The 26,874-nt window shown below is 38.3% G+C and overlaps 1 protein-coding gene across 1 annotated transcript; it reads left to right on the forward strand.

The window, feature by feature from the left end:
- The first annotated feature begins 239 nt into the window (after positions 1-239).
- GPR180 (G protein-coupled receptor 180) lies at positions 240-26,472 on the forward strand. The gene is made up of 9 exons (XM_027724691.2): positions 240-426; positions 2,932-3,090; positions 6,139-6,333; positions 9,781-9,961; positions 10,166-10,215; positions 13,715-13,872; positions 20,128-20,319; positions 20,673-20,750; positions 22,420-26,472. Exons 1-9 carry the CDS (start codon positions 276-278, stop codon positions 22,576-22,578), a joined length of 1,323 nt encoding a protein of 440 aa, XP_027580492.1. The 5' UTR covers positions 240-275; the 3' UTR covers positions 22,579-26,472.
- Positions 26,473-26,874: the final 402 nt, after the last annotated feature.

The raw sequence follows: 26,874 nt of genomic DNA on the forward strand, positions 1-26,874 counted from the left end.
TCGACGGACGTCACCTCTTTTACGACACCGGGTCTCTCAACTTACGGCCGGGCCCGGCAACGGGACACGTTGCGGCAGGGGCGGGGCCTAACCTCCCGGTCAAGCCCCCAGGGGCGGGCACGTCCCCTCATTGGTTTTCTCTGCGCTCCCGCCCTCTCGCTCGCGCCAGCTCGGGGGTGTCACGTGATCCGGTGGGGCAGAGCGGGGAGGGGGAGGGGGAGGGGCAGGAGGATCCCGGTGTCCGGCGGGTCCCGATCCCCATCCCGATCCTGGGGATGCGGCGGCGGCTGCTGTGGCTGCTCTGCGCCGCCGCCGCCGGCTGCTGCTGTTGGGGCCCCGCCATGGGCAAGACGCTCCGCGGCGGCTTCGCCAGCGCCGCCGCCCGCCTCGAGCCGTGGCGGCCCGTGGCGCGCTTCCAGTTCCACGGTGGGTGCCCCGAGGTCGGGGAGCGGGAGAGCGGCTGCGCCGTCCGGGAACGCGGCTGCGGGGGGTGTGAGGAGCGGGGAGAGCGGCGGCTCCCGGTGGAGCCGCGGGGCGGGGAACGGGGTCAGCCCCGCAGCTCCCCCTCCTTCCCTCCCTCCTTCCTGCACTCTCTCCGCCGGGATGCTCAGCAGGTCCGATCCGCTGTTCCGGGCAGCTCGGCCAGCAGCGAACCCGTCCGGAGCGTGACGGGGCTGTCCCGAAGCGCTGGAAGCGAGAGTTGGGAGCAGCCCCGCGCTCTTTGTGACGGATGGAGAAGCGTCGCGCGTCCCCTCGTGTCCCGCAGCCTGGGGTGGGCACTCCCGTCCCAGTGTCCGGGAGAGCAGAGGCGTTTTAGCTGTGACACGCATCCCTCCTTTCCTCCCGGGACCCCGCCGAGCGGCAGCGATGCCAACGCTGCAGGTGGCTGTGCCCCATCGCCGGGTGCTCCTGGTGTCACCACGCGTCAGGATGTAAAGTCTCACCTGGTTATTCCCAGTGGCTTTTCTTTCCTGTGTTACTCCTTGTTAGTAATAATTCCTGACTCTTAGCTAAGAGGCCTAGCAGCAGGCTGGGATCCTGTTGGAATGGCCACTCCAGAAGGCTGGAAACTACTCTCCTTTCTACAGAAGTTTTACTCTGCAGAAGGAAGTGTACGAAAGCATGATGAGTGCCATGTACGGTCAGGATGCTTTTCCTGGATGCTCAGCATTTCGGTAGCTTAGGCTGTTTTCTTTCCCATTGAGCCTCACGGCAGCAAGAGTTTTGCAAAATGCTTGAAAATCAAATGGGACGAAGGAAAACATGACATAAGCCAAATGGAGTTGGAGTGTGACCTTCCAGCACTGAATGAGAGATGATAGATGGGGTGGAGATAGCTTGTGGAGTGACTTCAAAGCAGTTAATTATCACTGTCCTAGAAGATAATTGTAGAAGTGCTCTAAATAGATCTAAAGGAAAAAAAATGCACTGCTTAAATCTGAGGAAAGACTGTTAAGACTAAAGATGAGTTGTGTAAGTGTTCAGATATAATTCTGTAAATTGATGTTGCATATTTGCTTAGAAATACTCCTCTTTTTGCATGAATACCAACATGAAGCTTTTTTTTAAATAGTTCAAAATCTTAGGCAAACTGTAGTTCATACAATGTTTTACAGATACCAGGAGATCACCTTATCTGAGGTTTTATTGCAGGACCACTGTCTTGCAGCTGGCTGTGAACAGCAAACCATCCTTATATGAAGCTAGTACTAGTCTGTTGACTCAAATCTAGCTCATGCCAAGGTTAGGGGGAAAGAAGATTACTCTTACAGATAAACATTCAAAGCTCGCTTAAAGTTGAATGGAGTTTGTGCTCTTGCAGTACCAATTGATTTTTCTTCTACATTAAATTCTACCTTTTAATTTAGGATACTCTTATGTTAAAGAAGTCTATGGTAATATATGAAAGAATTTATCAAAATAAATTTGAGGATTGTAGAATTACTCTGACAAGATAAATTGTGCCAAATGAGCTAGTTCTAAAATGAGTGAAATATTTTTGTGTGTCTAGGTGCAGCCTATAGTGACAGGAGAAGGAGTGGTGGTTTCAAACTGAAAGAGAGTAGGTTTAGATTAGACATTAGGGAAAAAATCTTTACTGTGAGGGTGGTGAGGCACTGGAACAGGTTGTCCAGAGAAGTTGTGAATGCCCCATCCCTGCAATGTTTGAGGCCAGGTTGGATGAGGCTTTGAGCAACCTCATCTAGTGGAAAGTGTCCCTGTCCATGGCAGGGGAAATAGAAACTAAATCATCTTTTAAGTCCCTTCTAACCCAGGCCATTCTGCCGTTCTGTGATTATGTATGTAGATTGACACATTAGATAACACTTTTGAAGTTTGATTTTCTTTGTATCAATTTGACATCTGTCATCTCTGCAATTAAGTATTTTAGCTCTAATCCATCCATAACATGAAAGTCCACTTACATAAGTTCTTCTGGTATTTCTCTTAAGCTCTCTTAAGAGCTACCCCACGATGCTTGTAATCATGCCACAAAGGTCATAAAATACTTGACTTTGAAGCAGTTATTGAGGCTACTGAGGCACTGTCTTTAACCTGAGAAAATAAAATTTGGGGTGGGAGGAAGGAAAAAAGAAAAAGGTATCTGGAAGTCTGTTTAAAAAAAAAAAAAAGAGGGGTAAGGGGAGGCAAAGCAAGGCTTTTGTAGCAGAGAAGGTTAATGACATTTGGGTTATGTTGAAGGTTTGTTTAAGTACCATCACAGGGAATCGTGGATGCGGTGTTTTGTTAATGAGATATATAAAAATTGTTCCTGAAAGTCCATAAATACTTTTATTAGGAAGTAGTGGTAAAAATTTAAGAAATTATGTGAATCTGTAGTGTGGCTACTTATAAAAAAATCTATGCCACACCGTTTGCTTGTAACTGACATCAAGGCAGAGTAGTTGATTTTATTTTTTCAATATCAAGGTGATCATGCTGTTCTGTGTGTCAGAATCAAGAATGTGGCAGTAGCTGTGACAAAAGCAGCTAGACTCCACCTCTTTCAAGCACAGGAATGGCAGAAGCTGCAGAACAATATCCAGGATCACAGCTGTACAGGGAAGTTCTCTAAAGCTCAGCTGACAAGTAAGTTGCTACATTTTTCCCCCTATAAATTAAATTACTGGTGTATTTAGAACCCTGTTGAGTTATCTATGTGTTTAGAATATTCATTTCAGTGAATTTTTGCATCAACCAGGACTTTGGCCTTCTACAATTAAAAAATACTACAAGGAAATAAAATTGCTTTGTTTGCATCACTTCAGAAGACTTTGTTTTCAAGCTGTGATTTAGTATACTGCTGGAAAATTAAATCCTCAACAAATAATGAATTTAATGCAAACAGCCAAACTTTATGACCAGTTCTAACCTCATGCTCTCACTTGTTCACAACTCAGAAAGGGTACATGTTTGGCTGAAGTTTTCATTTAGTCATTCAGTACAGAGATTTTTCTTTAACTATGCTTGGAGTAAGAGTCTGTCTTTTTGTATTTTTAATCTTAAATTTTCTCTTAAAAAAGACTGTCGTGAGTATATGAAAGAATTTACAGAGAAGACCATTTTCCTATGAAACTGAAGAACTTGAGAATCTAAATGTTTCGGACAGTCAAATATACTGTTTGAATTGTAACTTTTTTGCAGTGGACTGAAAAAAAATAGAGGCAAACTGCTGGAATCTGCTGCAGTTACCCCTAAACTTCTGAAGTGAATGCTTGTAAGATGGGAGTATGTATCCCAAGTACAAAGTAAAAGGGTAATTTTGTACCTGCAAACCTTCTGTTAAACTGCCTCATAATAAGTTTTTCTTTTCTGCAAAAATTAATCTGCATTATGTTGCCTTCCTTTATAACTTGCCTCTATCATAACTCAATGTTCTTTCACCCCTTAATTTTGTAATTTAATATTCATTACTGAATCTCACATTCAAATGTTTTTAATATTTCAGCTGAGAATTATACCAGTATACAATATGTAGATTGTCCTTTTGTCTCTCATTTACAAAGGAACATTTCTCATTTGTCAGGCGGCTTCTGTTCTCCAGTTCCATGGAAATGGCATTTTCAAAGCTGAGAAAACAAAAATAAAATTATATTTTCATGATAGCACAAACCTGTCACACTTTGATATACAAAACATGTTAGAAAATTTTTAATACAGTATCAAAGATGAGCTAATCAGGATACAGCTTAACAAGTGCCCACCTAAATGTGAAAGAACAGTAAAACACTGAAGCATTGAGTTATGTAACTAGAAGACAAACAGACTGAAATAATAACTTTTGCACTATTTGTTAATCGTAATAGTACCAAACTTAATTAAAGCATAAATATTCCTCTAAGAAATTAAATTAATATTAGAAGCTTCATTCAAATATGTCTTAAGTGACTGCAGCTTCTCTTTTAAATACGTTTCCTCTGTGCAGCCAGAATCCCTAGAGTAACAGATTGATCTCCTATAACATCATCATAATGAAATCTTATACAGATGTCACTTCTAAGGGTATAGTTTCCTTACACTTGACGAGAGCTGCACAGAAATGCTGCTAAAATAACTAGCAGTTGGTCCATCATCCCTCACTGTCCCAGCAGTGCACTCGCTGTTTTCTGCTGTATTTAGGAGTTGTATGACCACAGGGTGAGTTGGATCTGTTTGCTGAAGTTGGGCAAAATCAATTACATATTTGTTTTATCTTACTTCATTTCCTCTGAGTTAGCTTGTAGATTTGATGGAAAACTGATTAAACATGCTCTGTGTGATCCTTAGTCTCGACGCAAGTAACACAGTGTCAGAACTCAGCTGAGAGCTGAAATGGAAAGTAAAGCCACTCCTGTCAGCCACTGTTTGCCTTTCATTTGGATTAAGCACCACATGAAATCCTGGTTTGTGTGTTGTCCAAGCTTGTACTTCATGATAATTATTGCAAAGAAACAAATAGAATGATTCTTCCTGGATTCTAGTGTTGATCAGTTCATACCTTCAGAAAACAGAAAATAACTTCTTGTAGTTGAAACAGGTTTATTTGAATTACATAAATGTTTTTCACAGGTAGGCTTCAAATTAGAAATTAGTTCTAAATTTTGTCTACAAAATATTTAGGGAAAATGAGTTTGTTAGAGGATTGTTTTGTATGTATGTTTGTGGCTTTTTCATTTAGAAAAGCCTTTCATAAAAAAAACTTGGTTTGTAGGGTTTTTGATGAAATTTTTCTCTTTATTCATCCCTAGCCATTGTTGTCCTAAATTATTAAGGTGAATTAATCTACAGTCCAGCCATGATATTGTTATTTCTCCTACAGAGATGGCTTTCATGTATGGTTTTGCTGATTAACACTCCAGTTCGGTAATCAGTGTAACAGTACTTACAATTCTTGCAGTTTCACCCAAACATAAAGAGCCACAGGTTTCATGCATCAAGAGTTTGTTTTGGAAAGATTGTGCTTCCTTAACTGTTACTTTTAGGAAAAATAGTGGCAAGACCAGTGAGCAGATGAAACATCAGTCTCTTACACAGTTGCTTTTCAATGTAATCTGGTTGAAATACACAGTTTTATTTGGCAATGGTTTCATCCCTTAACTGTCAATTGAAATTTAGTATATTACAATTTGGGGAAGGTGCTGTGAAATATGCTACCTTGCACCTTTAAAACATGCATGCTGTTGTTTACAGAGCTCACATGCAGGTGTTCCTATCCGGTGCTCTAAATCTCTTTGAAAACAGAGTAGAGTAAATTTCACAAAGGTACGTTTCATGCTGCAGAAGTATCTGTTGGGCAGGACAGAATAGCTAATCCTATCAGTACTGTTCTGGAGGGTGTAAGTGTGCTAAGCATAGGAGACACAGTTTGCAGTTACTGACTTCTGGCAGAAGAGAGCCCTCCCAGCAAAGCTAAAAGCTGAGAGGTGGAATGTGGTATGTACCCTCACCAACCCTTACCTGCACCTGTTTGAAACAAAAGATGAAATTGGAGGTCTGGTCTCTGGTGTTATGGATAGCTTTCAAGATCGTTTTCTTTTGTATGTAGTTTATAACTTGTACATGATGTTGTGGATTTAAGTTTTATCTTCATTCGAAGATGAGTCTTATAAAAGCAAACTAATCAAGTATGTACTTTTGTTTCTTTGTTTTCTTCCAAAGTGACTGTGAACCACACAGAGCAAAATCTGACAGTGTCCCAGATTCCTTATCCGGAAACATGGTATGTGTTTTATGTAGACAAGTTTACCTGCGAGGAGAATTATTCTGAATCCGAGGATATTCAGTTTGAAATGATCTTACTAAACCCAGATGCAGAAGGGAATCCATTAGATCACTTTAGCGCAGGGGAATCGGGTAAGATTTTTTTTCTTAAAATTAGATTTGTAAGTTAAGGATCTAATCACTCAAATCAGTACTTACTATGCTTGGAAGAGTATGGGGAATGGATAGCAGAGTCTCTTATATTTCATATTCTGCATTCTTGTGGAGAGTAAACTTCATTTTCTATCAGTACAGAAAAATCCTTTCCTTTCTTGAGACTGACTTTCCAAAACTTACCTAAATGGAAGTATGTACGCACAAGGAAAGTTCGTGTTAACATCTTTGCTGGTCGATATTTTTACCATCTCGAAATTCTAATCTTCCACTTCAATGTGAATTTAATCCCTGATTTTAATGAATTAATGTAATAGCTGTATGAAACTTGATTCTGTGCAACACGAGTACATGCACGATAAAACATTTTGCCAGTACAATTCCAGTTCAGTGTTTAGATTTTCCTGTCTTAGTCACAGGCTGTAGATTAGATTTGTCAGTCCTGATTTTGTTCTATTTAAGAAATGCAATTTTATATCTTTACATGTCCACAGAAAAATTACTTGAAGTGACTTGAGACAGCAGATAAAGATAAAATTTTATGCTTTGGATAATCCACCCTAATGCTTTGTTGCAGTGTGTAGCATCACTGCTTTGGGAGGCCTCATCAATGTGTCACTGACCTGGGTCTGTTGTGAGAGAAAGGCCCTATAGGCTTAGTCTACCACCTTATACAGATAGAACCTACATACCCAGAATGAGCCTAATTGCTATGCTCAGAATCAGATGCCTTGCTGTCATTTGTGGTCTCAAGAGGATATAGAGGGAACAAGAGGGAGCTCCCTTTTTGACAGGAAGAAAATATTCATGGAAACATTTAGCAGAATCTGTAAGAAAGTAGCACATTAATCATCTGTTTTTCAAGGCTTATAATTGGACTTAACCTCTGTCTTTAATTTCTTATTCTATAAACCTAGCTGGCAGTTTTTATTTTATGAATTTGGTGTTCAGAAGTGAATTCTAAGTTAATTTAATTATTCTCAAAAAGCAGTAATAGCATTCTTTTGCTAAATCAAGGGGAAAAGCAGCAATAAGACATCATGTGGCACTTTAAAGTGGTGTACAAACCTTCTAGAGAGGCATCTGAGCTCTGTACTAATTTTGTAGGAAGACTGAGCACTTGGAAGCAGAACTCTAAACAGCTTACACTCTGAGGTGTGTAAATTTGCTGGATACATGTGTTTAGATCTAACAAGTAGGAAGCAAGGTGAGCTGCATATGCCATGTCTTCCACATTTGCAGAAGAACACCTCTGTTTATTTGGAATTAAAACCTGCATCATTGCCATGAATCCTCAAGTTACGTGCATGTCTGCTTTCAAAGAACTGAGGAGAATTTCATCTCTCTCTCATTTTTAATTTTTTTTGTGCATCTTTGAGAAATAATCTTTGTCATTTTTCCATAGAAACTTAGAACATGAGGGTATCAGAGAGAAGATCCAGCTTCATTTCTTGCTTCTTTCATGCAGGCAACTGAAAACTACATAGTTAAATATGGTTTTAGTCAGGTCATCCTTCACTTTAGTTACTTTAATTTGTGGCCTGACAAAGGAGATCTGAAAATTAAATGGACTGTAAGGAAAGCATAGGAAAGAACTTAAGATTGTCACCTTGTGGTTAAGATGTTTGCCTTGAGAGATGAGGAGGCCTGACTTCTGATCCCTGGCAAATAATCTTTTATCATTTTATACGATAGGGTTTTTGTTACGTATGATGTGGTATTGGTGTAATCTAGGATTTCTAAAGGCAGCTGAACAGGTAGTCAGCATTTTGAAGATCTTTGAAGTTAGGGAATTTTAAATTAAGGTATATATGTTTTATTTTCTCTGTCAATTCTAGGTTCATTGAAAGTCAGGAAACTTAGAGAAGACAAATTGAAAATTACGCTTCTGTATTTTTTATAGTTGATTTTCAATGCCGTTTTCTCCTAACTCCTTTTGGTCTCAAGCCAATAATCCGCACTCTGTCTGTGGTTGGAAGAAGCTTTCTATCATAAATGTTTAGTGTTTATTAAAAGCTAGTTGATTTTCCTAGAGAGTTTTCCATGTGTACTCACTCATCATGGTGAGAAACAACTTTTCCTTCTGAATCCTTGCTAACCTCAGTGGGTGTCTTCTGAAGCAGAAATATAAAGAGTGAAAGAAAGAAAAAGTGATTTGATCTAAACCACATATTTTTGTCATTCATAAATCATGCTTTCTTATTGATGTTCAAGAGAAGCAGAGTGGCCCTGAATTTTTTAAGAGTCTTTATTAAGTTGTGTTCTTTTCTCCCATATCACTGTATGTGTGTCCAAAATGTTTCATTTTAGCCATAGAAATTATAATGCAAGCAACTATTTAGAACTCATCCAGTTCTAATGTGTTTCAGCTTAGATATTGAAATATGTATACATATATATGTATGTATATACATTATATTGAAATGTGTATACACATATACAAATGTGTATACATTATATGTGTATTGCTCTTCCCAATCTCTGGGTGAAACTGGTTGAAAGTTTTTAGCAGACTTATTTTGCTGCTGGAGAAAAAACATTTTTTAGAATCTGAATCTGTGGGCACCACTAGGTTTCAAGGAAGGTTGGAGAAGGAAAACAGAAGTTTTCTGTGAGGAATGTTTATTTACCTGGTTTTGCCTGTAGCTCACTGGCTTTGATCCTTTGAGAGCTCATGATGGGTTGCAGAGCTTATGGACAATAAAAAAGATTTCCAGGATCCAGGTTTTAAGGGAAGCATTTTACCAGGCTACTGCTAGACTGAAAATTAGAGGACTTCGATTTTATAAATAATCTAAAAAACTTTGGGAATTTTTTTTAGATTAGTGCAAAAAAATTCTCGCTAAGGACTAGTTATTGTTTTCTATTATTTGTGTTATTTTTCTTTATCTAAAACTTTTGGGGCTTAGTCAGCTGTGCTTCTTGAACTACTTTATGCAGAGGAAGAGTGACACCCAGTGGTTAAAAAGATTAAATAGAAGTCTGTTCTGGGTTTCCTTTATCTCGGATTGTGCCTTTACAAATGGAAACAAACAAAAGAGCTAAAATTGAGTCCTTTAATAAGTGTGTTTCTGACTGTTTAAATGGGCTACAATTATCTTCTGTGTATCAAGAAACTGTATTCCGCTTTATCCTATTTCCGTAATTGCTGCAAACCTTTCCTACGCTCCGAAAAGGTATTGTTGAATAAAAAATACTTTGTCAGATTAAACAATAATCAGCTCTCTGTAAAAAAGACACCGACTGTCTTGGATAAAATTGACTAGGATTTAGACATTTTAACTGTACTGCCACTTTTGGATGATAGTTGCTAAGTATTATCCAATGATTATATATATAAAAAACCCATCTATTTTGGTTTAGTTGTTTTCTGCTAGTATAAATGTTTCTTTAGAAAAACTAAGCTGTATTTCTTCTTTTTCACAGGATTACATGAATTCTTTTTCCTGCTTGTCCTAGCATACTTCATAACTGCTTGCATATATGCACAATCCCTATGGCAGACAATTAAGAAGCGTGGACCTATGCATGCTGTGTTAAAGGTGTTGACAATTGCATTACTGTTGCAGGCTGGTTCGGCTTTTGCCAACTACCTGCATTTTTCAAGGTATCTTTGCTCATTTTTGCTTTCAGTCTTTAGACTTGAAGAACAATGTGTTGTAAAGATCAGTACATGGTCTTGCCTGTGATGATTGTGACAAAACATAAGACTGACCTTTGAACTGCATCATTGCCTAAATGTACTGTTAAGAGAAAACATGCATTTAAGACACATTCACTTAAAAATACAACCTTTTTATTCTTTTATCAGTTATTCTAAAGATGGGATAGGAGCTCCTTTTATGGGAAGTCTGGCAGAATGTGAGTATGCTTGTCTACTGTTTCTTGCATATTCCTACACATGAATCTGCGTAATACATTAGCAAATGCTGTTATTAGACTGTATTATGATCTTGGACCATATCAGTGGATTTCTAATATAAAATACTAAAAATTGCTTTGCTCTTCCAAAAGAAAAAGCTTTGGTTTTCAGATGTTTACAGTAACTGTATTTGAGGTTGTACAATTGGGATATTCAGGATTTTTCAAAGGATTTTCTTATCTCAAGATTCCTTCATACAAACACTGAAATACATGCCTATCATGAGTAAATGTTTCAGTACATGGAAGGGTTTTATGGAGTTTGCTTGATTTAGAGAGGCAAACTGTTTAGGAAACTTAGTCAAATTTTATCGAGTGTGTCATTTCACTAACAAATTAACAATTATTATAATGGAAAAGTGTTTTACAGCATGAATTACATGATTAACATGATGCAAAAAACACTTGTGTAAAGATTTGGTGCTAAAAAAGCATTTTTCTTCACTGTGTAGATATTCTGAGTCCTCACTGGAACTAAATTCCTATAATATCCCTTTCCAAAATGCGCTTACTTATTCCTGTTGGATTCTTCAGTATTAAACAGTGTTGTTGGGTAGTTTGGCGTTTTTTCCTGTAGCTCACACTTGAAGCATTGGGGATTCTTTCTAAGCAAATGCATTGCCTTTTGATTGACTTGAAGCACCCAAAGAAAGTAATACTTTGATCGTGAGATAGTGTTGGCAAGTAACAACCTATATGGAAAAATATTTCCCTTTGTAGAGTTCATTCAGAAGCCTGCAGTTGGAATTAACAGCCTCTTGATGGCACTTGGTACCACAGTAACTGCCTCTTTCTTGTTTTAGCCATTTGAGTTAGCAGCTCCTTTCAGCCTCTCCAGCAACTGTATTAATAAACTTTGCCTCTCATCTCATGAAATGGAATTAAATGGAGAATATGGAGGTAGGGATAATTCCTCCCCAGTGTTAACTATCCAGCCAGAACTTCAGAGAGGATAGCTACATGTTAGATTTTCTGTGTATGTGTTGTAGTCAAGAGCCCATTTTTATTTGGATAAAGCAAAGATTATAATAAACGAAACAATATTTTTGAATCAATAACTGAATTTCTAAAATTCAGTTAAGAAAGTTTTCCTTTCCTACTGTCTTTAAGGTTAGTGGTTTCCAAAACAGTAAAAGGGCAGAAGTGATAGAAAGGGGGAAAGCTTCAGTGGCAGTTACAATTCAGAAGAATAGCTGATGGGAAGTAGTATAGTTTGAAGGTGCTACCATGTTTCCTGTATCACAACAGAAATCAGAGTTAAAAATAAATGTTAAAATTTCTATTAAGTGCAGCGGAGCCAGAATGGCTTTTTAAAAGCCTGTTCAGATACTATTCTTTTCCCAATATGATTTAGTCTTTACCGTGTATGATCCTCAGTCTAATTTATTGCCTAAGCAAATCACATAAATGACAGAAATAATGCTGGCATTCAGAAGCATTGCAAATAGTGGTCTTCTTTTGGTAAGAAGTCAAAGACTATTATTATGCCTGTTGAATAGCCAAAAAAGATTGATTGTGATGAAATTGGACAGTTATGGAATCAGCTCAATATGACTTTACACTGACACTGGATATCATGGGATTATTGTAATTTTTTACATTTTTTTCATCCTTGTTGCTTTCGAGCAAGGTGTATGAGGTGTCAAAGATTAAAGCCGATACTGAATTTTTGTCTTACATAATTTTGGCTGTGAATCCACTTGAATTGTTGCCACACTGAAGCAGAGCAATATATATATTCAAGATGCGATTGAAAGATGATGTCAGGCTATAACTTACAGGGCAGGTTATCTTAAGGAGTGATAGAAAATAAAATGCTTCCTAGTACATCCAGATTTGTTCAGTCATTTCTCTAGTTTAGATTTGTGACACTGGTTTGGCATACCTTGGGTTCATGTAACAATTCTTTTTCTAGTGAGAGAGAAAATAATTCCATGATGATTTTGCCCAAATCAGTGCTCGTTCATTTTATTAAAGAATGATCAAGTTTGTATTTACTAGAAGCTCTTGATACATCTTAAACAGCAAAGGTGGCTGAATACATTAAGAAGCATTTAAGCGTATAAACTGTGAGAATACCAAACATATCCAGGAATTACATGTTGAAGTCTGTTTTATATCCGTATCTTGCTAGTATTGCTGAATGTCAGGGAAATATTGCAGCTGATCTTCATCGGATCCCTTGTATCCATATTAATCTCTGTACAGTGGCAGCATTTTCTGTGTCGGTATTTTTAGTAAGTGTGGAAGTACATTTATCTTTTTTAATACAGTCCAGTTGTATAAAAATAGAACTATGCTTTTTTTGTGACAGGAATACTACTCTTGTACCTGCTAGTCTAAGTGAAAATTACAAATAAGGAACAAATTCAATTGAACTAAAATATTAATTAAACAAAACAGAAAGCATCGTCGTGTGTAGAGCCCCATCTCTAGTTTCTGAACCGAATTTACAATTTACATAGTGTAAGAATCAGTAATTTTTGTATGTCTATTCTGTGCCAGTAAAATGACTCAGATCCCAACACCGGCTTGTAAATGGTTTGATAAGTTTCAATCAAAAACTAAAGCTAACAATCACCCAGAAAGAAATCTTTAGATTTTTCTACTGTCAGTAGTACTACAGTGAGGCTAACAACTGAAGGCTTTAATATATTCTAGCTTGAAGTTTTCTTTATTCAGATACAGTTTCATACGGCTTCAAACACAGGTTTGAGACACTGATTAAGAATGTAACTTTATGGAGTATGTGTTAATTGTTCCCAAACAGAGGTAAAAATGGACATAGCAAAATGAAGCAAAGGTGCTTTGCATTTAATAAAATGAAATACAGGCAAGTTGTTGCTCTAAATGAAGTTTGTGTTAGGGCTTTTCATTATATTTTCCCCTTTAAATGTTTCAGAGTGGAATTTGTCCTAAATATTTGTACTTTCTTTTGCAAGCTACTACATCCTTAAGACAAAGTACAATTAAAGTACAATGAAACTATCTGATTTTTGAACAGAAGTTCTTCAGAGCGAGGAAAGGAGTTCATTTCATCATGTTTCGTATTTGCAGTCTGATTAACATACATATGATTTTAGTTCTTTAGCATTTATAAGTCTGTTTATGTAGATGGACTCCTGAGCCCAGACTACTTTGACACAGGAGTGGGATTTGGAAGGTTGTGGCACTGTGCCCATGTTCTTGCAGAACTGCAGCATAACTGGAGGAAAGCTGATAGTGATCTGTTTGGTAACTGGAAACGCCACAAAAATCCACGTTTTGTGGCAAAGCAGCCTCAGCTAGTCAAACTGTCATCAAAATTATGACTAAAGGCGATACAGAGGCGTAAGCGTCCATCCTTCATTTGTGTGTATACAGAAAGTTCCTCTTTGCTCTAGGAAAAAGAACTTTATTTTTATTGTGACTCTATTCATTTTTCTTTTGTTTTCAATAGTGTGTGACATAGTCTCACAGATACAAATGCTGTATTTATTATTGAGTCTATGTATGGGTTGGACAATAGGCAGAATGAAGAAATCTCATGGCAGACCTCTTCAGTGGGATTCCAGTCCAACGTCTACTGGCATTGCTGTAGTAGTTGTTGTTACACAGGTTTGTATTTTGTATTCATTCTTATACTGAAATATACAGCTCCTATTAAGTATGACAGAACTGTGAACCAAATAATTTCAATATTTTAATTCTATGAAGGAGGGAGTATCAAGACTGGAAAAAAGCCCACAGCATAATGTGCACCCAATATGTCTAATAGGTAACACCACCTTCTCTTTACTTTAACAATTTAAGGTGTAGCTCCACAGTATGTTTTTGTTCAGCAGTAAAACCACTTAAGAAGTTCCCACAGGTTTCCAAGCTGCTGCTTGTGCCAATTGTTTGTAGCATTATACTGTGAACCAGATCAGTGGAATGATCTAGACTAGGAAAAAAGAAAAAAGATATTTCAGCGCAGTCATTTTACTGATCTGATGTGTAATGTGGTCCTATAAATAGTTGTAATCAGTACAACTGAGGCATTGTGAACTGTATTATGGGGGGTGACAACCAGCAGCATGAGCAGAAAGACAAGGAAAGCTGATGTAAGAAAGCCTTTCTGTCACCAAAAAATGAAAATCCTCAGTGCTTTCCTTTTGGAACCACTGAAATAGAATGTCTAATGGTCCTTTCAATCAATATAAGGGAAATCTTGAAAGGTTCGTGAGCAGGATTGGTCTTGCAAATATACAAATGGTCTGACACATAATTTCATTCAAATATTTTCCATTAGTATAAATTAGAAAGTCAAGTAAACCAGTAACTTAAAAGTAAATTATAATGGAGATTTCAACCCTGGTGGTGCCTTTTGTAAACAAATTTTTTTAAATCACATCATAAAGACAAGAGAATCTGAAAGCCATCGAGAAAGAGAAGAGCAGGGAGAAACTGGAGACAGTAATGAGGAAGAGATTATACTGAAGATTTTGTGCCATTTGGGTAGTATCTGTAATTAGTGTGGCTTCCAAACTAAATCAGTGGACTGCTAAAACATTAAGAGTAGCTGGGAGCTGACATTTCGTGCTAATTAAGAATATAAACCAAAGGCTATTAAGGTCAATGGGACTGTTGAAATTTAAAGATAGGTTCATTCCACCTTACTTTGACACCCATCTAGCACCAGAAATTTTACATACTGGTAGTAAAGGAAACTTCTAAAGTATTTAATTTTATTAATGCCTCTGCACTTGTGCTTGCATATGGGTGTGTTAGTACTCTGCCACTTGAGACTGGAAAGTTTTTGTTGTTGTTTCCTGTTACTAGACGTAGAAAGGACACTCAGTATAATCAGCTTAATCTTTTTTTTGTTTGTTACTTATGGTAAAAATTGGGGCAGATATCATACATATATGCTGTTTCCCCCAAGACTGACCCATTACACATTTGTGTCGACTCTTGGAGCAGCACTGGAGCATTAGCACAAAGTTGGCTATCTTACTTTTCACCATAAGGCATAGCTCTACCACATCTCCTCCTGGTAACATTGGGAATGTCAGGTTTGGCAGGAGTTTTGTAGGAACAGAGTATGGATATCAGAATATGTCACTGCCTGGGTGGTTTTGCACGCCTATCTCAGTGTCCACTGTCTCCAGCAAAAGTTCCCTGACACGAAGAGTATCCCTGTCCCTTCTGGATAGGATATTTTCCATCTCATGGTTCAGTACATGTAAAATACACCTTCTGTAGAGAAGCTGTCGAGCTCAGGGGAGCAGGATTTAGACTATCACCTCTATCAAAGGTGGTGATCTTAAGACTTCAGTCTCTGGATTAATCAGTTGTTCACTGGTCTGTCTAGATTGACACAAGAGTTTGGCCTGCTCTAATCAATCAATGGGCACTTTTAATGACTAAAAACCTAGAATAACCTCTTTCCTGTTCTGATCTTTCCCAGAGATTCTTATGGGAGAGCCATCTTCCTCCTATGCCAGAGTTTGGAGAGACTTATGTGGATAATCAGAGGTGTTCTGAGGACTTGTTGTGAACACTGCTGGAAACCACGTGCATTACCTTAATGCAGCAGATAGAGATTGCGCCGTGTTAGTTTTATTGATGTTCTACTGTACCCGTCCTCATCTCATCTTCAGGGTAGTCAAGCAAGTGGACAGCCTGGGAAAACATGTTATTCTTCAGCCTAACTGCAATTTTGGCTGGCAAACTGTCTGATCCTATTTGCCTGCTACTAGTTCAAATTACTCAGCCAAATTTCAGGATTTTTTCTCCTCTTTGTACTGATGCTATGAATTTTTAATTTTTATTCTTTCAGAAGCGCTAGTAATTTCCCAGGCTATGTTTACAGGCTACCATCAGTGTAGGGTGGACACAGCCTCCTACTAACAAATCTGTTGTGCTCTTTGCGGCTGCAAGGAAGGAGGGACAAGTCTACCATTCAGCATCTCCCTTTGCCTTAACTTGTTCTTTATTTCAGCCGCAGAACACAAGATTCCCAGGCTGCTGTGCTTTCATTCATTAAAGATTTCACTCTGCTGCTGGGGCACAAACCTTGTTCAGAGCTTCACTGATGGCAGGCCCTTCGTGTCACATAGGCCTGAGTAGTTTCAGCTTTCAGGGCTGATCAGAGAGGAGGCAATGATTCTAGAAAGATAGCTGATTGCTCTGAACCTGACCAGAATGACATAGAACCTTACTGCATTAGATGCCACGCTTCACAGGGGTTCTTAGGTACACCCTAAAGGTGTGCTCAGAATGAACTCTACCTCTGAGCTTAGCTCTAAATTTTTTTTTATTGTACTGGCATTGCGTGGCATCAGATACCTGAGTACTAAGTATGGTTAAAAACAGCTAGTTAATCCACTTTGCTTTGCTGCTAGTTTTAATCTCCATTTTGCTTCCCCCTTGCCTCTGAGCGATTATCTGTCCCATGAGAACCTGCCTTTGCTGGAGATTGATATGTTATCTTGGCTTGTCATACACTCAGTGTTGGCGTAGCAAAAGGAAGGAGGAGTTCTACCATAATTGTTTCCTCATGACAAAAAGGAAGAGTGTCTGGTTCTTCGTCATATGGATGTGGAGGTTCAGCTTGTATGTCTGGAAAATCAGGATGATGTCCATGGCCATCACTCTTCTAGTATTTGAAGAGGAAGGTCAGTACTGGACAGTGATTGGTGTCCACTGTGAACCAAGATAGGTCAGGAGTATGTGCAGGTGAAGTCAGGTATTCTGAATAGTGTATTATATAAACAAGGAGATGATCATTCTCTTTTACCTTATGAGGAAGCAGTTGTGACTTTAGTGTCAGATGTAGCTGGTGTGAGTCAGCTCTTTAGCTACCTGTCTCATCCAGTTCTTTTGTCTACAGCCTAAGCACAGTTGTTCTTCTGGATAACAATTAGAATTGTGCCCCCTGATTTCTTCTCAGAGCTCAAACACAGTTCTGCTCACTGCCAACAAAAAATATGTCTCTGATATCTACTTCAGCAGGTTGGTGTCTGGGTGTTTTTCAGCTTGTTCCCAATATTGCAGCTGAGTTGATAGTTGCCTTGCTGTGATCAAGGTGAGGGGCTTATTGACCTCAATTTCTTAACTAAATTTCAATTATTTTTTTTTTAATTTTCTCAACTAGAGAGATTTTTACTTCAGGATCGCGCTAGTGTACGAAAGCCCTTCCTTCATTGAGAACAGACTGCCTAATCCATTTTTACCTAGAAACACTCCATAGCACAGATTTCTCTTTTATAGGATCCTGGCAAGTGAGAATAGTCCTGGCTCATAGTAAGAGCAATGACAGATTCACGTTGTCCAAGTTTACACTGTGTTGCACTGACAGTTCCATCTCTACCTCTAATGCCTCTGCCTTCTGCCTATTTTGGAATAATCTAATGAAGCTGAAGGAAGCTGGACTTCTGTGATCTTACATTGCTGTCACCATACACAGCCTTTGATCAACTGATGTTGTGCTGTTTACACTCTTTAAAGGACTAGTCCAGAGCATACCCTGCTGTCAGACACTATTTTCCTATGAGGATTTGGGCTTTGTTCTCATAATTCCTTTACTCCAGCTCTTTGTCATCTTCTCATGAAAGTGGCTTCCTTCATTGCTGTTACTATTGGTGTGTATTAAGGAAAATTTAGACCTTTGTGAGCTCTGGTTTTTAAGGTTAGGTAGATCCCAGGGATAGCTTAAAGTTTCTTCTTAGAGCAGTATCACAGTTCCATCTCTATCAGCCAATATGATTTCCCCCCAGATGCTTGCTTGAGTCAGGAAGATTCTATACGTAGGTTGAGGGGTTTTTTATTTTCTTAAGCAGAATAAGTACAGTCCAGGGAAGTTAAATACTTGGCAGTTCTCAAGTGTAAATATCAAAAGGCAAAATGCTTACAAGACTGCAGTGATTCTGTAACTGGTAGAACTCTTGTTTGTTGTCTGAACATGTTCTAACTGGACTGTAATAACTTCTGTGATAGGAATTCATCAATTTCATGCCAAAACTAGTGCTATAGACACAGTGTTAGGAGACACTGTGCTGTATCTCTGGGATTGGGGAGCAATGTAGTCTTATTTCAGTCTTAATCCTTGACAGAATTCTCAGTCAAGTAATTTGATCATTTGAAGATGTTTGCTTGAAGTTACTCTATTTCGAGCATTATGGTGGGAAGATTTGAAGCCTATTGGTCAGATTGTTTGCTAGTAATCAGCTGTTTTGAAGATGTGCACACTTTACATCTGTCCCTCTTCCATCCTTCTTCTGTTTTCCATCCAGGTAGTTGAGGAGTGACTGAAACAACAGCAGCTGTGCTTGCTGTGTCATGGCCTAGGTAAGGGAGGGGGAAAGCATGAGAGTACCTCTGAGGATATTCTAAGCGATAATTATTCTAATACTTGACTGATGAGGCTCAAGGACACCCACTTTTGAAAGGCACAGGTGGATTACACACTTTTTAAAAATTTAATATCAGTAACCTTTTTGTCTTTATGTAGTTAATGTAGTGAGAAAACCTTTGAATGTGTTGAGAAAGGAATCTGACTAATTTATATTTCTAAATTGAGCCATACAATGTCTGCTTCTGAAGGCCTTGAGAGCTACTTCACTCATAAAGCAAATTTGCCTACCTTTCTTCAGAAAGCCTGCTTTATTAGGCACCTGAAGCCTCAGTGCAAGTTAGATGTGTGCAGTAGGTGGACTGGATTCCAGTGTATATTCAAGTTTTAAAATGCCATTCAGCTGCTACATAATGCTGTGAGAGTCTAAACTTTATGTGTATTCTAATTTATAATGTTAGCATTACTAAAATCTTAAAAAGGTGTTCTTCAGCAAGACACCTTTTTTATGCAAGTAGGCGCCTGCCTTCTTCCCAACTAAGATTCAGAAACTAGGCACTTGTTAGTCTCTTTTTCCTTGGAGAATATCAATATTCTTTCTCAGAGTGTTCCTACAAAATTGGATTCTGCAGTAAATGGATACAACACTGGGGGTTAAGGAGGATTACTATCTTTTGTGTAGTTATCTTTTGGGTAGAGTGTTGTCCAGATGGTAGAACAGCATTTGGAACCTGTGACACTCCCTTTCCTAGACCCTAGCAGGTTTCTGAGCCAGTTGCTTGCAGAGCCAGGCTCGCTCACAGTTTCTGACCTAGCTGATGTTGAATTCTTTTCTCCACAATGGCACAGCTTCAATAGAAGGGGTGGAGAGTGGCCCACCCAAGAACAGCCTATAGCCTGGCAGTTGCGGCACTCTCCAAGGAGGTGGAAGATGTGAATTGGATATCCTTTAGGCAAAGAAAGGAATTGTGGGAGATCCAAGTTCAACCTGGGTGAATGCTTGAGCCTTTAGGCTATTGTATAAAAGGGGCAGCAGCACCACCCTCTTACTTCCCCATCTTTGAAAAGAAAAGTGAATCCTGTTAGGATTTTGAAAGAAAAGGCGTAGTCGCCTGCCTTTGAAACAAGCTTTACAGGTTGTGGATCACAAGTGGAAGGAGACACCTCCCTGTAGCTCTGTGAAATCATTTCAGTGGTCTTCCTGCAGAGTAGGCCGAGTGTTTAACGAGGTGATTATTCCAGATCTTCTTCTAAGGTGCCACATTGCTTCTATCCAAATTACAGGAAACTTTAACTTGTCGAACTTTCTAAAAGTTACAGAATTCAAGAAGTGAGACTGTTCCTGCCAGCTACAGCTGGAGTAATAGGTTATGCCAAAAAGCAGTTCAGGCTGGGGAGTTTTTTTGGTGTGTAGCATGGCCGTCTCTAACAAGCAGAGTGGAGCATGACCAGATAACTTAATCTGTGATGGGAAGGTTATTTAAAATTTAGTGTAACCTTGTTTACTCTAAGTTTACTTTGCTGTCATTCTTTTCCAGAGCTTTTTGTTAATTTGGGAGCAGTTTGAAGATACAAATCACCACAGCTACCACTCGCACCATGGTTTAGCAAGCGGACTGCTTATTGGCCTCAGAGTTTGTCTGGCTTTGTCACTGGCTGCTGGTCTTTACCAGATTATCACAGTGGAGAGAAGCACGCTGAAAAGGGAGTTCTACATCACCTTTGCCAAAGTACGGGTTACATCAGGGAAACTGATCCCTTCTTCTATAAATATAATTGTGGCATGCAGTTGACTGAAGCACTAAACTCTTTTCCTCCATAAGACAGTTAATGTTCAAGTGTCTGATTTGATTACATTGCACTCTGTCATCATACTCTGAGTAGTCATTTTAACTTGACAAGGAGTATAGAGCTTTCTGAAACAGAAATCCCACCTTTCATTGTGTGGTTTTCATTCTGTTGATTGAAAATTAAACAATGGGTTCATAAAATAGAAATGTAAATGTAGTTCCTGTAACTGTCATCTCTTTCTTCTAAACTGGCATGTAGTCATTTTACAACTTATACTCATCTTCTTTTTCAGGCCTGCATTCTCTGGTTTTTGTGCCACCCATGTCTTGCAACCATTGCTGTAATATTCAGAGAATATCAAAGAGAAAAGGTATGTACAGGCAAGATAAAAGAGATGGAATTTGAATACTAGTTGTTCTTCATGTTTAGTGTTTGTTAGCAAACTCATGCTCTTAGGCTGTTAATCTTATGACCCCAAAGCAACTTGAAAAGTCTTAGTCACACAACTCTCATTGATGCTAATATGAGTCATATTTTACAAAGGCATACAGGGTTCGAATCATCTAAGGGTAATCATTTCTAGGTTAAGGGAGGGAAAAGGGGAGATTGTTAAGTCAAAGGAAAATGTGGAGGGGGTGTTTTGTTTTATTGTTTGCTTGTTTACTTTTAATTAAAAACACCTTGAGGATTCTTTTTACAAAGGTAGTAGAAAGATAAATCAGAGGATTTTTTTTTTTGTTTTGTTTTTGCTTTTTAGTCTTCCTGCTGTAAAAGCTTTATGTGGCTAAATAGGTCAGGGAACCTGTAGCTGAACTGCATTCTTTAGATCAAGAAGTCTATGTAAATATGTTGTTTGGTTTGTAAGCTCTAAACAGTTAAAAACAAAGGTAGACTCTCTGAGTTTCTCAGTTGCTTAAACATATTGAGAATTAGGGAACTACATGTGTGGAGCTTGCCATGTTCAGATGAAGTGCACTGCTATTCTCAGGTGATTGACTACCTCATTCCAGGGTAGGGTTTGCTTCTTTTCTTTATGCTTATAACCATCTGTGCATTTGTATGCAAATATATTCAGAAATTGAGCTTTTATTTGTGTAAAGGATATGTAAGGGAAAGAAAAAGGTTCCACCAAAAATATGTAGTAAATTAAATACTACATTTAATTTAAAAAAAAAAAAAGGCAGAAAAAAATTACTCCTCTAGAGTTACTAATGAAGAGACTTTTTGTTGTTGCTTGATGAAAACCTCCTGAGGACAGGAGGACGATCTCTAGAGGTAGGATCAGGAAATGAATGTTTTTGCACTATTTTGAGCTTACTGAAGGGAGAGTACAATTGCTCTGTTCTTGCATTTGAGCAAGTTTAACAATTGTGTGCAGCTGCAGTTCCTACACTATGATAATTTAGCCATGTTTGCTTCTTTAAATGCGCTTCAATACAATACACAAATGCACAATCAATAAATACCCTAATTACTTAATAAAAACATGTATTTTAAAAGACTCTCTCTACATAAACTGAAGACTTTTTTTTTCCCCTCAGAAACATTAATGCATTTAATAAATACTGCCGTGCACTGCTTTTACTGATGAAGAGACTTGAACTGAATAGAGGTCTGGCTAAGTGAGATTGATAAATCACTATCCTCAAAGCTCCATGATTGTGCTAGTACAAAGTGTTTTCAGGCTTTCTTTGGCGGTTTTTTCCCCACTCTGTTTGTTGTAAGAATAGAATATCTAAACATCACCTCTGCTTGTGAAACTGCATGGGTGGTGAATTGCAAGTCTGAAATTCCCCAGAACAGAGACTGCCAGAAGGGTTATGTGACTTGCCCAGGGCTATCTGCTGATTTAAAAACACCCAGGTGTGAGAGTCTGAATCCTGCACTTGAGGTACATGTTCAAATCTTTTGTAACTGTAGCAGTATTAAAACGTCCAAAGTTAAACACTCACACTATGCTGATAGAAATTTATTGTGCGTTCTTTGGTGAGAGTTTTTTTTTTTCAACTTTTCTTTTTCTCTCTTTTTTTTGTCTCTAGATTATTACCATAGGTGTTATCCTCTGTCAGTGCATCTCCATGGTTATCCTCTACAGACTTTTTCTATCTCATAGTCTATATTGGGAGGTATCTTCACTGTCATCAGTGACATTGCCACTAACAGTATCCTCCGGACATAAAAATCGACATCACTTCTGAGATGTTTAGGAAGAATATGTTATGTTATAAATGTGCAATAATGACTTAAGTATACAGGTATTTTTGTCACGTGTGTGATACATTGGTTTCACTGGAAAACTGAGTGATAATATCAGACCTTTGGTCTGACAAGGTTGCTAGATTAATCTATTAAAAGTGTTGGGGAGTGTAAAAATCTGTAATTTTAATAGTTTTATAAATACTGTTTATTGGTAACATCTGGTGCTGAGCTGTATCACAGAAGAGTACCATGAATCTTTTCCATTCACAGACACCAAAAACGCCCATACTTTGTATCAATACTAGGTTTGAAGGTCTTACAAAATGCAGTTCTTAAAACATCTACATGCTCAAACAAGTTTGAAATAGGCCGGTTGTGAAATTGGTGTGATGCATAACGATGAGTACAAGGTTTTTTTTATTTTCATGCTTTAGAGAAAATGCATTTTATGTATCAGTATAAAAGATGGGGAAACAAAGGAGGGAGAATCCTCTAGAAAACACATGTAAAATGTTCACAACTGACTGCAAGAAACTTTCCTTTATTATTGGTGTAAAAGAAAAGCCTTTTTTGCAACTAATGTTCATACTGGTTAAAATTCTAATGGGAATATAAATAGGGTTTATATCTGCCTCTTTTTTTTTTAAATCAATGTAACTAAAAATTTCATCCAGTAATGCAGGTTTAAACAGTTTTTGAGGCTTAGAAGACATAGCAACATAAAGGTAATTAAAACAGCAGGCTTGCATCTTTTAAAGAAAAAAAAGGCAAAGAAAATGGAATGGGTGATGTGGTACTAGAATTTTAATCCTGATATAATTCATTTCTGTTACATTGAGGATTCAATCATAATTAAGCCATATACACAGATTAAATTAACAGAAGCATTTCAAATAAATGTTGGTTTCAGTCATCAACTACCCATGAATTCCTGCCCAAGGATACTTAATCAGGATTAAATTTTCTATGAATAATTGAAAAACAAAATACTCACTGGATTTGTTATAATCCATGTTGGCACTGGGTTCTAAGTAGTTGCCATCTTCCATCCATTGTAATAAAGCCATACTACTTTGTGATGCCCTAGCATTCAGAAAGCCAGTGTAAATATATACTTTATTGAAGTGCCTATTTATTGAGTATGATTAAATCGTGCTGACATTTTTTCCTTCATAGTAAGAACATACCTATTGCCATTGTGAGTGAATTCTTTTTTTCTATTTAGTTAATATTTGTCAAATTTTAGACTTCATACATGTGTATTTCTTCACCAAATGGATTTTATTTTCTAGTAAATGAGTATTTGCTTTTTCATAATGGTGTGTATTTAATTATGTCTCTGTGAAAACACAGGTTCTAGCTTTAAAATAGCCCTAACTTTTCCATTCATGTTTGCCTTAGTTGTGAGCATAGTTGAAACATAAGTCTGTTCCATTTTAGTTTAGAGGGAAAACTAGACATTTGCCTTTGACTAAGGCAAAATGGCAACATGACAAAGTTGCTCATTAAATCATCTCCTTTCTTATTGTTTGTAATTCAGATCAAGAATGGCAGGTTGAGGCTGGAAAAGATGAGATATTATGATTTCACACAATCTTCAGAATGATTAAAAGATTAATTATTACATTCCTCTGATAACCACACAAAAATATTATTGGTTAAAACTTCAGTCTTTATTTCCCTGCTTATCTCTGTACTTTTCATCTTCTCAAGAAAAAAGCATCCTGTTTTTGATAAGTCTCCAATAATGCAAGTAGAAGAGTTCTATCTGTCTTCATGTATAAGACTTGAAATTCACACATAAAATAGAATTTTCTGATAGACAGAAGTACTACTTTACAGTTTGTGATCCATCATGATAAAAGTTTTAATCTATGCAGAAAAACCTCTGTGTGACTTTCAGAAGAGGCACTCCATTTGTTTTATTCTCCAGAAGTACTTTCTTACTTCCTGTAGTTCCTCTGACTTCAGTTAGTCAGTATTATGAAACCATTTACCTTAATTTCTCCTTATAAATATACCCTACAACAATTCATAATTAATTAGTGTAAGTAAGAAACATAAGGTGTTGTCTCTTAAATCTTGCCCAGATTGCCCCATAAGTCAACAGGTAACATTAGCTTCTTAGTTTGGCATTGAATTCAGTTATTTGAAAATAAATTTTAATTTTGCTATTACTGTAACTAGGAATTAAGTATCACTTTCTCATGGTAAGTGGTACAAAGGACATGCATTTCTGCCCAGATCTATTAGCAGTCTTTAAAAACCAACGCTCACCAACCTTATGTTGTTAAATAACTATTGTGTACTGTAGCAGTACATCATCATGGCTGCAGTGATATTCAAGACATCAGTTAATTCAGTGGGGAGAGTCTTCAAGTATGACTAGTGACAAACTTACAGGTACATACTTACCTGTACTCTAGATTGTAACTTACTGCCTCTGGATCATGCCAGAAGAGTGGTTCAGGTATGTGAAAGCCTCTCTCTTCTTTCTAACTTGCATCTCCTGTGAGACCAGCTGATAAGACCATGGTGGTTTTGTGCTTATCCACGCTGTTACCCATTCTATCAATTTGGTTTCATAACCTCATCTTGAAAAAAAGCTTCCAGCCATCTTTCAGTTTTCTTCAATCCACACATCCTGACTTGAAAGCTTTTCTTCTAAAATGTGCTTTCTGTCACAAAAAAAAAAAAAAAAAAAAACTGTTTTCTGTCACAAACTGGGGCTTTTTGGTACACCTGTGTCAGCTCTGCATTAGGTGACAGCAGTGGACAGAAGCACTCTTCTGGTACAGCTGTAGCCCCACTGTGTACGTGGTGCAGGTTTGGGCCCACTGAAAGCTGCTGCACACCTGAGGAATTCTCAGGGAGAGCTACACCAGCTCCAGGCTCCCTGCCACCTTACCACTACAAGAGGCTGGAGCAGGGTCCCTCCGAAGGTAGCACTTCTGTTGCTGGCCATGATGAGCAGCACTGTCGAGCTGAGGTCAAAGGACGACGTCTTGAGAGTTTCTGTGCATTGTGCGGTTCTGTTTTAAATACAGTTGGGCATACAGTGTCTGCTAATTCTATTGCCCACACATTTTGGTGCTCAGAAAAGATGAATGTGTATTGACATGACTGCAAACTGAAGTTGGTTGTGCTTTGAAGAAATCTGCTTCTATGTGCAAGAGGGCATCGCCCGGCCAGCCATCACTTTTTCTGCTGGCACAGATGTCAGTTTGCGTCAGTTATGATTTATTGGTTGGGAGGGAGGATCCCAGTTCAGGAGACATGAGGGTGAGATCACCAACTTGGTCTACAAGACCCCCCACAAGCTGTCAGGAGACATCATCCTGCATTGCTCCCGCCCAGTGATGTGGAGGCTTGTGCAGTTCTAGGGCTCATCGCAAGTCACCTAAGCTACTTGCTCCTGTTCTGCATAGACGGTGTTTATTGTATATTTATTTAAAGTGCTTCAGGTAGGAAAATGAATATTTACAATTGAATATATGTAAATGGAAGTGGAAAGGCTTGATTGGAAAAATATCAGGTTTCTAATACATATTATAATAATAAGACCTCCCACACACGACAAACATTTATAGCCAGAATATTTCTTTTAATGAATATTTCTTTCTGGTTCCTATGCCAATGGAAAGCCATGCAAGTATCAAAATGTTTTTGTTTGCATCTCAATCCTCTACAGAACTGGAAGAATGTTTTATTTGATTTGGCTCTAGTTTATTCTGTGCAATGTTCTGCCTCTAATTGATAGAATAAATGTTTTTTGGGCTGGCCAAGGCGGATGTTACGCTGTACCTTTTAACTTTTTGTGTGACTATGCAATTTACAAAGAGCAGGTGATCCTTGTGAATGTCAAACATTAAAAGAGAAAGTATTAAACTGTTCTTCAAAGGGTCCTTCTTTTCTAACTACAGTTAGATCCAACTGGGCTGTGATTTTCCAGTGAATCCGATTCCAGTTTAAGAAAAACCATTATTTTCTGCAAATCTATTTCCTGCCTTGCAAATTCTATGTTTCCCACTGCGCTCTGTCTCTGCCCTCCCCTCTCCCCCTCTCTCATACATATGATTTTGAGTGTAATGGGTGTCATTTCTCTCTGTATCTCTCCATCTGTTCCCACGATCAACACTCACAGTCCAGCCCCTACTTTGCATCTAGTATGTGTATTCTCTTTATCCTTGGCCTGTTTTGATTTCGCGCTTTTCCTGTCTCTCCTTTGCCCTCTCTACCATCTCTTTAGTCTCCCTAGCCATCAGAGACCTGAGGGTGTGGTTTGACATCGCAGC

Source organism: Pipra filicauda, unplaced genomic scaffold (genome assembly GCF_003945595.2).
Source record: "Pipra filicauda isolate LSUMZ 115617 unplaced genomic scaffold, ASM394559v2 scaffold24_size8852520_pilon, whole genome shotgun sequence".
Classification (NCBI taxonomy): Eukaryota; Metazoa; Chordata; class Aves; order Passeriformes; family Pipridae; genus Pipra; species Pipra filicauda.